The sequence below is a fragment of the Centruroides vittatus genome, unplaced genomic scaffold (assembly GCF_030686945.1).
Source record: "Centruroides vittatus isolate TY-2023 unplaced genomic scaffold, ASM3068694v2 contig_355, whole genome shotgun sequence".
Taxonomy (NCBI): Eukaryota; Metazoa; Arthropoda; class Arachnida; order Scorpiones; family Buthidae; genus Centruroides; species Centruroides vittatus.
This window is the reverse complement of record NW_027122178.1, coordinates 1,282,570-1,296,780: the sequence shown is the minus strand read 5'-3', so window position 1 is coordinate 1,296,780 and position 14,211 is coordinate 1,282,570. Positions and strand designations below refer to the sequence as shown.

Sequence of the window (14,211 nt, the reverse complement as noted above, 5' to 3'; positions counted from 1 at the left end):
TGATTAAGGTGGTTAATTAATCCCTCGATGCCACCACGTATATCAAATATCTATGTTAAGTAAAGATAGCTGCTAAAGCCGCGTTAATTAAAATTTCTGCCGTGTATGTAAAGGGCAATGCCGCAATTAATTTTGCTGTTAATCAAATCCCCGTCAAGCAAGGTATATCTTTATACTTATTGACAAAAAAGTTTTGCGCCGAGGCGGCATTCGAACGATTACCATATCATAGCAGAGAGATAATTTTTTGTGCAGCAACAGTCCAATAGTGTATAAAGGATAATTTACCTTTAATACCGTGCAGGACTTTATCTTGCCTTGATACATGAGGCGATATGGTCGAAAGTAGAGGCACACACTCCTGCAACTGGTTTGTCCACAAATGTTACACCTACCACTCCAGATCCTTCAAACTTGTAGATGGCTGAACATATGGTTCAACAAATCTGAAGACTAAACACGCCAAGAAAGTGTGACAACATGAAGGAGACATTCCTGGTATATCACTGTTCTGTCAATGTCCCTCATACCGCTGCTAGAACTTAGTGTCATAAAAGATGACTCCCAGACTAGCATGCCAGTAGTGGGGACAGTGTATCATTCAACAATAAAGGCAAGATTGAATTAATCACCAGTGGTTGCCCATCCCCAGACAGAAATGAGATTTATCATTAAAATCAATACATCAGTAGTTCATACTTCTCTGTCAAGGCACCATTACAAAAGAAGTCAGTGATGTTGTGGTACAAATGGCAGAATGTATAGCATTTGCAATGCATGAAAATTTACCTTTGCTAATTTCCTGCCAATGGTATGGGAAGAGTGTTTTGTAGCAAGGTTTCCATTGGATGGTAGTTAAAAATGCCATTGCAGCTGTTTGTGCTTGCCTCAACATAATTTCATCATCCTCCGGGTAGTCTGCCTGTGTGTGTGTGTCCTCATGTATCCACAGGCTCCAACACCTTCTCACAGTCAGATCAGAATGGCCAGATAGTGGACAATTTAGTAAAATAGCCATCCTGCTTTTCTCAGTCCAATAATGTGACTTTTCTCAAACTCAGTCAGCTATGCATATCTTTGACTGTGTCATACAGGATGTCTTGCCAGACATCCCTATATGACACATTTGAAAACCTCCAAATAGGTACATTAAAAATTCTAAACACAGTGAGCCATTGCAAACCTTTGTTATAGGGTACTGGAGTAGCATACATTGGTGGCATTCATTACCTGAAATTCAATCAGGTCACAACTACAATTATTTACATGCCTGTCTGAGACAGCTGTATGCTGAGTTTTGCAGTAATCAAACAAGTCTATCTGGGTGCATAACTATTTGTCAATGAATGTATCACATAGTGAAAATAAACAGAAAATGCATGGTTTCACAATTACAATAGATTCAATAGAAAAGTGTAAGTACGAAAAAATTTTATTTAAACCTATTGATGTTAAAATTCAAAAAATCATATTAAAATATACAAAGTTAGATATAATTGCTTTCACATTAATAACATTTATTTTTTAATTTTGAATACTTTTTAGATATACTTTACAGGAAAAAAAAAACATTTATGTCATTTTCCTGTTTTCCACTAGTTATTATACAGTACACAATATTTTATTAAAGAATTAATTTTTCTCTCTCTCATTCTTCTTAAAATCAGATGGCAAAATAATAAAAATGAATAATAATTACAATAATGAAAATTCTGTACAAACTTCTAATTCTCAAAACAAAGAACATGTCCCAATATATGATCATATTCTTATAAATACTATGTTATGAAATTTATTATCTATTGCTTATTGGCTTTTTGACAAACCATCAAAGAATGACAGTATGAAGCATGACTTACAATAAACAGATGCAAACACTGGCTGCATTTTCACTAGACAAAATGGTTTGTTCAAATGTTATGTAAAATGGTGTCGGTGTATGATACAAAACCATGTCAAAATGATGATCTCTTTGTTTATAAAAATGGTTTATATTAAGATAAGAAAATGCCATCCACATTGTTGTTACTTAGATGTGGACATAGCCTTAAAGATACCTTCTATCTTATGCCAATGATATTGGAAGACTAATGTCAGTCATAATAAAGGAAATACTATGTCATATCTAAATTCTAGATGAAAAAAGTGTAACAAAATTGTTTTTAAATTTTATAATGAGAATGACATTGAAATTATGTGTTTTTTCTAAACTCTTTCTGCTCTGTGGGCATTAAGAGCACCTTTTTAATCATATCCATTATGAGTTTAACCAGGCCCACAATGGGGCAGCCAGATGGTGAAGGACAGAACCTGACATAATCAAACAAATCACCACTGAAAACCTCCTGGATTCTCTGGGGAATCAGGTTCTCCAGAGCAGTAGGCTACCATCTTAACTGCTTGGCTATCCTGCCATTAAGAGATTACAAAGTATATGTTGCTGTAATATAGACACAAAATTTCATCAGAATTAAACCTTCAAACTTTTAATAATGATATTTTATTTTTCTAATTATTGAAATCATTACAATAACAGAATTATAACTCTTTTAACTAAATAAATAACTTATCACATCATACAGTAGATTAATTTTCTAAATGATAATTACACTGATCATGAAATTAGGATGATGTTTTAAAACAACATATGAGCAAGTTTTAGAGCCTATGTTACAACTCTTAAGTTCATAAGAATGATATAAAAGATCATGTCTGACAAAGAATTACATAAGCAAATATTATTATACTTGAAGGCACATTATTTTCAAACAAAAATAAATAGAATTATGTAATTATTTTTTGTGACTAGCATTACTGGCAATAGAAGAGTTTATAAATTTAAATTTTGTTCATTTACATATTTAGCTGAAAATTAATATTTTTACACAAGTTTCTTTGCTTCAAAGAAACTTTTCAAATGCCTCATCTGCCATAACCCCATCAAAATGAGTATTATTGTTTGGAAGATTGACCACCACAGAACTCTTTGGCTGGTACTTTCACTTGTTGTACGAAATCGTTCTTCTCGATACTGCAAATTATTATAAAACATAAATTAAGTTATTTTGAAATTTATAAAATATAATAATAAACCTATCTTAGTACTCTAAAATAACTTTTTTCTACTGCATTAAAGTTTGCATTTAATGTAAAAAACCAAAAGTTAATTTGATATCTTAATTGCAACAAAAGCAAATCCACTTCCACCCTCTTTTTTTTCCTTAAGAAGAAATAAGACTTATTTCTAAAAAATTTAAAATATTCTTAACAAATGTGTAAAAAACATGTACCAAAATACACAAATAAGTTTCATATAAATATTACTGCAGAATTTTATCATAGATTTGAATAGAATTGAAAAAATAATGATTTACTTTATCAATGCAAGATATCCTCATATTAAGAATGTGTGGAAAGCCACAATTTTTTCAGATTACAGACAGGCTTGACCTACAAGATAATCTTGTAGGTCAAGAAGTAAGAATGATACCCCAATCTACAGTATTCACTTATAGTTATAGATATAGTTAGTTATAATCAGAAATAAGTCTAATAATCATCTTTAATCATCAAAAATTTCAATCAGAATAATATGAATTTTTAAAAATATTTATAATGTATATAAAATGTAATTTTATAATTAAGTTAAATTATAATCGATACAAATCTCTGTTTCTATGACTAAATCTAATAAAATGTAGATCTTAAGATGATGGTGACAGAAGTTATAAAGAAATGCTTTTTATTCACATAAATGCACTAAAAAGTAAACAAAACTTTCTTCAGCTTTACAGTATTCTTGGTATTAACTGGAGGTATACCAAGAATATTGTAAATTATGATTATTTTGAATAAGTGAAGAATAATAGAAACAAACTATTCTAGCATTTTTATTAAATCTTTTACTAGTTAAAATTTACATACCAAAGTTTAATTATGGATATAGAAAGTAGTTCAGATTCTGATGATACCTCATTGAAATTGAAAATGAAAATTCCTCAATGCAGTTTCAAATATTTCAGGTAAAACTGTTGATAATGATTTGATAAGAGAGAAAAATATTGAATCTTTAGAAATAGTAAAATCTGGAAAGTCTTTTACAAATGGAGAAGATATGATTAATGGAAAACATTTAGAAGAAAAAGATCTTTCAAATGATAAAAATATGGAAATAGATGATGACATTATGGAATCTGAACAAGATGATGATTCTGATAAAGTTTCAGATGAAAGTAAATCTCAGGAAGCTTCATCATCTGATGATCAAGATGATCATATGTCTAATGGCTTTGATAGTGAAAGTGAATTAAATGATAATGACAAAAAGTATTCTAAAGATAAATATGTTACATCTGAGAAAACAAGGAATAAAAAAAATGTTAAAAGTTCAACAAACAATAAAATTCATGTTAGTCATAGTCATCAGTTTCTCAGTTATTACTAAAGCAAAACAAAATGCTAAGTTTAGGTCATTCCAGTAATGCTGAAAAATCATAAAAATCGTTTATTTTGTCAGAAGTTACAAATGATGATATTGAACAGATAAGGGATGATTCTTGTTTTCCAGACTGTCTGAAATCGTTAATTTCCATTGGAAGGTATATTCCAGTCCAAACAGTTAATCCTCGTGATTACAGACCAAAGAATAATGAAACACTAATTGAAGCACCCTCATTAACAGTTCCTCTTTAAGTTAAGAAACAAAATATATATTTTGATAAAACTTATAAAAGTGAAAGAGAAAAGCACAATATACATTCATCTCAGGATAACTATTTCAATAGTTCTGTAGGACAATTTCTAATTGGATTGGGTTTTAGCAGAGTTTGAGAATGGTATCATAGATATATGACAAAAATCAAGGTAAGACAAATTAGGAAAAAGTCAAAGAAAAATCAAGGAGAAAATGATGGCACAAATTTAGAAGAGGAATTACAAGAGCATAAAAGTGAATACATCCAAGCTAATGAACCATTTATGTTTCCAATGAAAAAATGTAATTTATCTCCTTTTCAAACTGAATCACATTTAGTATTGGATGGACATTCTTTAATTCTACATATTTCTTCAAGAAGAGAATATCTTTGTAACTTTTATAGTTTTAATTCCAGAGATCCAAAATTGATGTTATTTCATATGGAAGCAATACACAACAAACATGGTATTATTGATCTACCCATTTTTTATGAGTGTCCATTTTGTTTGTTTGATACTCATCTAAAAACAAAATTAACAAGTTATCTTAGCAGATGTCAGAGAACTTTTTGGTACTCTCTTAATCAAGCACCATCTACAGGTTTTCCATATGCAACTCTAAAAAATTATTAATTAACAAAAATAGCATTCTGCATACCATAGCCGTATTCCGTTTCCTTAATAAATTACATCAATTACATGGAATTGCATATTGTAGAAAAATATGTAAATCTTGGATAATTCAAAGTCTCAATTATTTCATCCCTTAATTTAACTAAAGAGGATTTCCTGTACCAATACCAAGAATACAGTGAAAGCAAAAAAAAAAATTTTTTTACATTTTATGTGAATAAAAAAGCATTTCTTAAAAATTTTTTTAAAATAGTCTTTTATTTTCTACTTTTTAGTTTTATATGTGCCCACCAGTGGCCAAGTGGTTCTGTCGCTAAACACTGGGAGTTTGGTTGTGGGTTCGTGCCGTGCTCGGACGGCTGGCTGGTTTTCCGGGTTTTCTCCACGTTTGTAACACCTGAATAGGAGCCAGTTTCCCTTACAAGACCTCCTGGAAGGCATTTCCCCTTGCATAACATCGCACACCAGAGAAGGCAACAGGGAACCACTCTGGTCGTAACTTCCCCCAGGATACACCTTGGCACCTTAACTAACCACTTATTAACCTGTACCAGGTACTTGCCGATGTCAGGATTTCTGATATGGCACGCAGAGAGAGAGAGTTTTATATATGTTAAGCTCAAAGAACAAAAATGCTCATTGAGCGAAAACGATTTTTAAATCATCCACAATGTGAAATTCCATCGTGGCACTTGTAAAAACAGCCACAATGCATTGTGACTAACTCAAAAAGACTATGAAGCGAAATTTGCGTCGTGGCTTTCATGACATTTGACCACTATGCGTTATGGTGATTAAGAAAAGCCATAATACATTCTGAACGTTAGCTGATGCAACCACGATACAGGGTGATATGACACATAGTGGTTTGTAACATTAAAATATGTGTTCTAGCCTCAAAATATTTTTCTTTACAACTTTTAATGTTGAACAACATTAGTTCTACAAATTTTCCTAGAAATTTAATTTTCATACTTAAAAAAATTTCAAAGAAATAAATGTACAAAGAAAAATACACAATTGGTTGTTCTTTTGTTTTGCTTAAAAGTGCTAAAGGTCAAAGTACATACTAGTAGGTGCTTGATGTACTCTACATGATCGCATAAAAATCAGCTGCTAAAGTTAAAAACCACTGTGCAACAGATTTATTATGGTTAAAAGTCACCACAAGTTGTGGATGTTAACTAATAATGAGGTTATGATAAAAAAATAAAACTTTCTTTTTCATTATGATTTATCTATCTTCAATTATCTTATATAAGTAGTTAACAAAATTATTCCCCACATACAGAAATGTAACTTGGTTACTTTTCAACAACATTTAATCATTCATGAAAATCTGTTGTGGTGTATGAGATGTTAACATTTTCGAACAATAATTACTTTGTCAGGAACTTTTATTAATAAATCAGTCTTTTTTTTATGAGAATCAAGAATGTTGCAGAGTTATTTATTTCTACAAGAACTATTACTGTTACATTTCGAGTTGCATTTCATGTTCTTTGAACGACATTTACATTTTTTATCAATACAGTATCTTTTACAGTGAGACATTATAAACCCTTGCTTACTGATGTTAACATGAATGCTGAAGTGTTAATGAAGTTGAGGGTATGTCCTGAATGTTAATAAAGTTACTCTTAGAGATTGTAAATTCATTATGAGCATGAAGTCGATCAAAAACGCCTTCCTTGTTTCCTAACTGATAGAGACCTGATGGATTAATGCTCATTCAACAGCTAAAACATTTCTGGAAGCTGCACGTCCCCTATCAACATCAGGCATCCTAATTAAAACATTTAAACCAATTTCAACCTGTCCGTCATATCGTGGTGCATCAGCTAACATTCAGAATGCATTATGGCTTTTCTTAATAACTGCAATGCTTAGTGGTAAAATATCATGAAAGCCACAAAGCAAAATTTGCTTTGTGGTCTTTCTGAGTTAGTCACAATGCATTGTGGCTGTTTTTACAAGTCCCATAACACAAACTTTGCATTATGGATGATTTCAAAAGACCACAATGTGTTGTAGTAGTTTTTTCACTCAATGAGCATTTTCATTCTTTGAGTCTAACATATATATAAAACTGAATTATCACAGCTTCTTGTTTTAGCATTTAATTTGGAACTGGGTGAAAAACTGAGTTACAAGATTTCATGAAGACATTTCAACTAAAATGGAGCAAGGACTCTACATGTAGTGCCATCTATTATCAGATTTTTACAAATTGTAATTTTTTGCTAATTGCTAAAATTGTTTGCATATTCTAAAAACACATATTTTCATCAGGAATACATATGTATGCAAGATTTAATTAGATTGGAAATTGAGTTACTTTATCTGAACACACAGACAATGGACTGAAAGAATAAGTTAATAAAAACTAAATTAGTTGGATTTGTTTAAAATAAAATATATGTAATACTAATTGTTATTAAGATTAGAATTAATAAGAATAAATTGATTCAATCACAATTAAATCTTAATTAAATTGTGATTGACTTAATTGATTTAATTGTGAATTACTTTAATATTTTAAAATCATTTCCAAACATTTTCTTTAATCTTGACATTTCTTTTGTACATTTTATAGAAAATTTTAATTTTGTGAATGTTCTTTTAATCAAAACTGAAAGAAATCATATGAATTGATAATATAGACTAAAAAATATTTTCATTTGTAATTCCTATCATGTATGTATACTGGAAGACAGATTTATGGTAAATTTTAAGTTTTTAAATAACTAAATATTTTACACAAACTTATTTAAATCAAATCAAATATTGTAAATTTTCATATAATAAAGTTTTTGTTCTCATATTTCTGACTGACATATTGGATTTGAGACAGGGAAGATTTAATCATGTTCTATGTTCCTTAATTGTTTTCAAGAATAAATAGTTAAAAATTTAAAAAAATATGGAGCTTCAATTTCATACAATCATATTGGACTGATCTCTTCAACAAATGGAAATAATTTATATCATTTAACATCAAATCTTACCCTTTGATAATTCTGTTCTTTAGTAATCTGTTCCACTTGATCCAGTAACTGACGAACTCTTAATTGAAGTTCTGTTAATTTTTCTTTTTGAGCCACATTACCATAATCAATAGCATGTTCACCAACTTGTAGATCTAAATGGACTCTCTGAAATAAATAAAAAAATAAATATGACATCTGTTCAAAAAAAGACTCGACTTCTGTCATAGCTCACAAACTATTGCACCAATTGAATTCCAGCAAGTGGTGCCACATAGCCAGAAACTTCAGTAACAAACATCACTTGGTTCATTGTAGTACTCTGATCAGTTGGCAAACTAGAGCTATTGAAGTGAACACATGCAGTCACTGCTCTGTGAAGTGAAATTGAAAGACTTTAAAGAGCGACATATTTGGGTGAAATTTTGCTTTAAGACTGGCAAAACTTTTACTGAAATATGGACTTTGCTTCAGCAAACTTATGAGGATGACTATATGTGCCATTCACAGTGTCACAAGTGGTTTAACCTGTCCTGTGTTATTCCCAACAATTCTCAGGGTCATGACCTCTGACCTCAAGCGTTTGACACAAGATGTCTCGTTACAGTATCAATACATTTTTGGAACTAGATGTCACTAGTCATTATAATTTTTATATTAAAACTAACTTCCAAAGTATAATTTTTTTGTTTTTATATTTATTAATATATCTATTTTGTGAAAAATAAAAAAATAATTTCAGACAATACAATAGCCATAATTATTTTTTTTTTTAAATGTAAAATTTTGTTAGGCTTAACATTGACAAAAATTCAACATGGCAGCCACACGCAATGGAGAAAAATTTCAACATGGGATAGATTAAGCATTTTAAATCAGGCAAAACATCTATTGAGAAAGAATCAAGATCAGAATGACTGATATTTTTTATTATCGAGGCATAATACATCATGAATTCATGCCACAAATTCAGACTGTTAACAAGGAGTTCTACATAGAAGTTTTAAAGTATTTGAGGGACAATGTGTGCTGGAAGAGGCCTGAGCTGTGAGAAAACAAAAGCTGTGTGCTGGAAGAGGCCTGAGCTGTGAGAAAACAAAAGCTGTGTGCTGCATCATGACATATCTGCTTATCAGCAAATTTTTGGCCCATCCTTCCCCACTCCAGTACTCTCTAGACTTGGTCCATGCAGACTTTTTCCTGTTTCAACTACAGTTTGAATAGGACATTGTTTTAAAACTATAGTTGAGATTCAACAAAATTTTCAGAGATAGCTATATGCGATCTCACAAAATGTGTTCCAGGGAGCATTCCAACAGTGGCAAAAACAATGGAAATGCAAGCTGAGAGAAGTACTTTGAAGGGAATAAACATGTATAATATTGTAATCACAGTAATAAAGTTTGTATGACAAAAGTCCAGTCTTTTTTGAACAAGCCTCGTCTTTCTAATTACAATTAAAACAAAAAGTAAAATATTCACATACAAATTATATTGTTCTTAAAATGATATTTAGTAAATATTTCTTCTAATTTAATGATATATATATATATATATATACTGTAAATTGAGTTACTTACCAACTGGCTTCCACTAAACCATTTGGTTGTATTTGAATATAAACAAATGACATGCTCTCCAGGATCATTGGATGTGAAACTAAAACGACCTTCAGAGCTGTAAACTTTAGACATGATAACTTTATCATCTGGATCTTTTACTTCCACATGCATTCCTATACCTGGACTAGATGGCATATAACCACCAGTTTTAGGATCATAAAGTTGGCATTTATAATTACCTAAAAATTTTGTTTAAAAATTCCAATAAGTAAAATTCAACAACATATACAAACAACCTAATAATTAAATTTAATTAAACAAACAGCCAGATTCTTATTGAACTACATAAGACTAATTAATTAATTAATTAATCAGGCATTAAGGGTTAAAGATTAAGTAATTTGGTTAGAGCAGTGATTTTCAACCAGTGTGCTACAAAAATTTTTGAAGGTTATTAAATAAATTATTTCCAAAAGAAGCCAAAGAACAAGTGTAAACATCAAAATTAAATTAAAACACTGGGTTATTTCATTTCAAATGAAATTTCTTTAAATCAAAAATGTATCTATAATTGTCCATATTTAGTTAAAATTATTTTAATTTAGAGTTGGGCAGGTTTCTAAAGGCAATTATCATGCTACTTTTAAATATAAATCAAGACTTATTGTTAATTTTATTTCTGACTCTTCTTATGAAAATGATATTAATTTAAATAAGTATTGTTGGAATATGCTGCTATTTTAAGGAACAATAGTACTGTTTTATTTAATTTACAAAAAAAATAGACAAAAAGAATTAAGCCAATTGGCAAGTAATATGGCAATAGAATGTGATCAAAGGTGATTTAAATCATGTGATTTTATCCACAGAAATTTAATTATAGGTTGAAGTGTGCTGCAAGATAAAAAAAAAAAAAAATTGAAAAAATACTAGGCTAGAGGTAGGCAGTTAAACTGCCATCTCGTTTTATATTTAATAATTAGTAATAATTTAATTTAATTTAGAACATTCTAAATGAAAAGATCAGCCAACAGTGAGATTCAAACCAACAATTCCTTACCATGTAGATGCATGAAATTTATATTACCTGAAATCTAAAAAGTTGCAGGTTCAAGTTTATAGGCCAATCTTTTTTTCAGATTATTATAAATTATTTTTTAATTATTAAATGTAACAAAAGATGGCAGCTTAACTGTTTACTTCTAGCCAAATTAATGATTCCTTAATAATTAATTAGTGTTAATGCAGCTAGATAAAAATCTGGCTTATTTAAATAATTATATGTTCAATATTAATATATATATATATATATATATATATATAAAATAAATAAATTTATATATATTATTTCAGAATGATAAAAAGATGTAAAAATATTAAATGCAATGATCACCTATGACGACTGTGTGGCCGTCGGCCATATAGATATATGTATATATTAAAAAATGTATATTTGTATATAGTCATAATTCTATGCTATTTCTGTGATTTCTTCTATTTCTTTCTTCTATCCTTTTCTGGAACTTTCTAGAACAACTGTTATTGCCTTTGGGTAGGATTAGCCATTCCACAAACAGGAAGAGAACAATAGGAGATAAGGTGACCGGGTGAGAAACGACTGGCAAGTTGATCAGGTTTTGACTGGAGACCGAAGGGGTTAGATGCATTGTTAAGAAAGTCAAAGGGAGATCATGACAAGAAGGTCAAGAGGACAAAGACTGTTAAGAAAGAAGGTATGGAAGGAACTTCATATTAGTGAAAGGCCTGAAGACGACTTTAAGAACCTCAGAGAACTGTATAGTTTGGTACGGGGAAAGAATCGTACCTAGGCACTGAATTGGAAAGGAAATTCGATACTCAAGAATCTTGAAATCAGCAAAGGAATCATCGAGACGGCAGGAATAATAATCTCCGAAAGAACTCCTACCCAAAGAGCATATCGGCACAGACGAGAGAACAAATTCCGGGTGACTGTAGACTTCTATTCTTCCTCATTCCTCACTTTCCTACCTCTATTTTCACTTCCTTAGGTTAAGTTAGTTTTAAAAATTAATTAAGAAAGGTTCGAATACACAGTTGGGCTAAAAAGATTGTTACGTGACCATTTCGTGTATAAATTATATTTCCGACTTGTGTGAAAATCCAACAAGAAATCCTAAGCGACACACCTCAAATCTTGTAAATTTTAGAAGAACAGTTGGAATTCCCTAAAATCGAACCCGTTCACCATGAATAAAGAAAGGATTGTGTAATATAGAAAGTTTTCGTGTGTCTTTTCTTTTGTTTGTATGTTTCCTTCGCGGACAACATTACGTCACATAACAAACGACACACACGCATACACGCACTCATCCACTCAACAAGCACTCAGGAAAGAGTTGAACCACATTGAGAAGATTGCTGATACACACGGCTACCGCAACATTATTCCAAGAATGTCGGAACGCCAAAAAATACGAATGAGCCAAAACATGCCCACAATGGCACAAGGTAACAACCAAAGTACGGAGGTAGAGAGAATACCCGTCACATATAACCCGACATTGAAATCCATATATGAATCTATCGCCAGGAGACGTAAGGTCACCGTTGCTTACAGGAGAGGCCCAACTATATACAGTTTGTTGCGTAACGGAAAGGACCCATGTGACCCGAATAGAATGGCAGGCGTATACCGAATCCCGATAAAAGACGAGAGATTTAATAGGGATCTGATCTACATAGGATCAACGAAACGCTCTATGGAAGTCAGACTTAAAGAGCATAAGGCGGATATAAGATACAACAGAGCTACCACGTCACTCGCAGTATACGCTTCTGAACCGGGCATCAATGTGGACTTCGCGGGAGCCAAGCTAATAACCAAAACGACCCAGATAGAACACCTTAAATGGCTGGAAGCGATAGAGATACATAAAGCGCAAAGTGCAACAAAATGCATTAATTCACGCGATGAGATAGCTCTTTCGCTTGCTTGGCAAGCTTTATTACAAGAGGATGCCTAAAAACTTATTTGGGTCCGATGACACATGAAGTCAAGTGACCCCAAGATAAAAAAGAGCACCAAGATTAAAAAGTATGATACAACACGGAACACGACAGTTATAACGCACGCGCCTTGAACGTCACACATTCGAACTATCATCATTCGAATTCGTTCGTATAAATTCGGAACGGCGGTTTCGTTTTTAAAAAATAGAATCCAGCGATTTTAACCTGAAGAAGGGCACGGAAGGTGTCCAGAAAACGTTTGTTAGTTTTGAATTGTTTTCACACCGGTCACAGGCTCGAGTAAGTTGTAATTATTTAATACATACCCCGGTGTGTATGAAGAAGAGAGGTTCAATTCGTTGCCATTTTGTATAATATATTCCAGGTTTGAAGAGTTTTAAGTTGCTACTCTAATATACAGTAAAACTCCAATTATCCAGATGGTATTATCTGAATTTGTCTTCAACTTTGTTAAAAATAAATAGGCACGTAAGTGTATATACTGTACAGTACATGTTAAAAAGTAACTTTTTTCCTAAAAAAATGTAGAAAATAAACCATTTTCATTTGTAGGTATGGTACATTTTCAAATTTGTTATATGCATGTAATTATGTACACACAAACATAACAGGATGTTCAGATAGAGGAAAAAATGACTATTTTAAGCAAAGATCCAATTAACCAGATGATCCAAGGTCCCAATTCATTTGGAAAATTGGAGTCCTACCATATAAAACAATAAATTGATATCACTATATTTCCTCTATTCTAGGACACACCTTTTTACCCATTTTTACCTCTATGAGCACAGTCTACAGCTTTTATAAAGCCTCATTCAGAGCTGCATTTGTACCAAATTAAATAATCTTTTTAAGATACTTTAAAGGAATTTGACAAAATATATCCTGGATTATTATATTATACAGTAACACATCATCAAATTTATTTTGCATCACGTATAATTGCCGTTACTTTAATATTTATCGTCGTACAATGATTTTTCAATACGTTTTAGGCTTAATAAAAAAATAAAAAAAATTACCAACAACTAATGTCTCATCCGGAATTTCTTCAATAAAACATTTCCTTTCAACTTCCGTTATATGAAAATAAAGTCCGTGTATACTTAAAGGAAGAAACGTCGCATACAAAAGCAATAAAATTTGCCTCGATTCGCACATTTTTTTTTACAAATTTGATCAAATCAAAATAAATTTCCAATTACGTTTACGCCCGATGCGCCGCCATTATATATACATATTGATTTATTATATAAATTCAATTAAATTTAATAAAATAAATTAATGTCGAGATTAAAATTTAATAGCAATCAGATACATTT

At 31.1% G+C, this 14,211-nt stretch overlaps 1 protein-coding gene across 1 annotated transcript; it reads right to left on the bottom strand.

Moving 5' to 3' along the window:
- Positions 1 to 2,481: 2,481 nt before the first annotated feature.
- On the bottom strand, positions 2,482 to 14,106 carry LOC136974732 (transmembrane emp24 domain-containing protein eca-like). The gene is made up of 4 exons (XM_067269678.1): positions 13,912 to 14,106; positions 9,896 to 10,116; positions 8,337 to 8,483; positions 2,482 to 3,031 (listed from the first exon to the last, which is right to left on the bottom strand). The coding sequence occupies exons 1-4, from the start codon at positions 14,048 to 14,050 to the stop codon at positions 2,882 to 2,884; spliced, it is 657 nt and encodes a 218-aa protein (XP_067125779.1). The 5' UTR covers positions 14,051 to 14,106; the 3' UTR covers positions 2,482 to 2,881.
- Between the last annotated feature and the right edge of the window lie 105 nt (positions 14,107 to 14,211).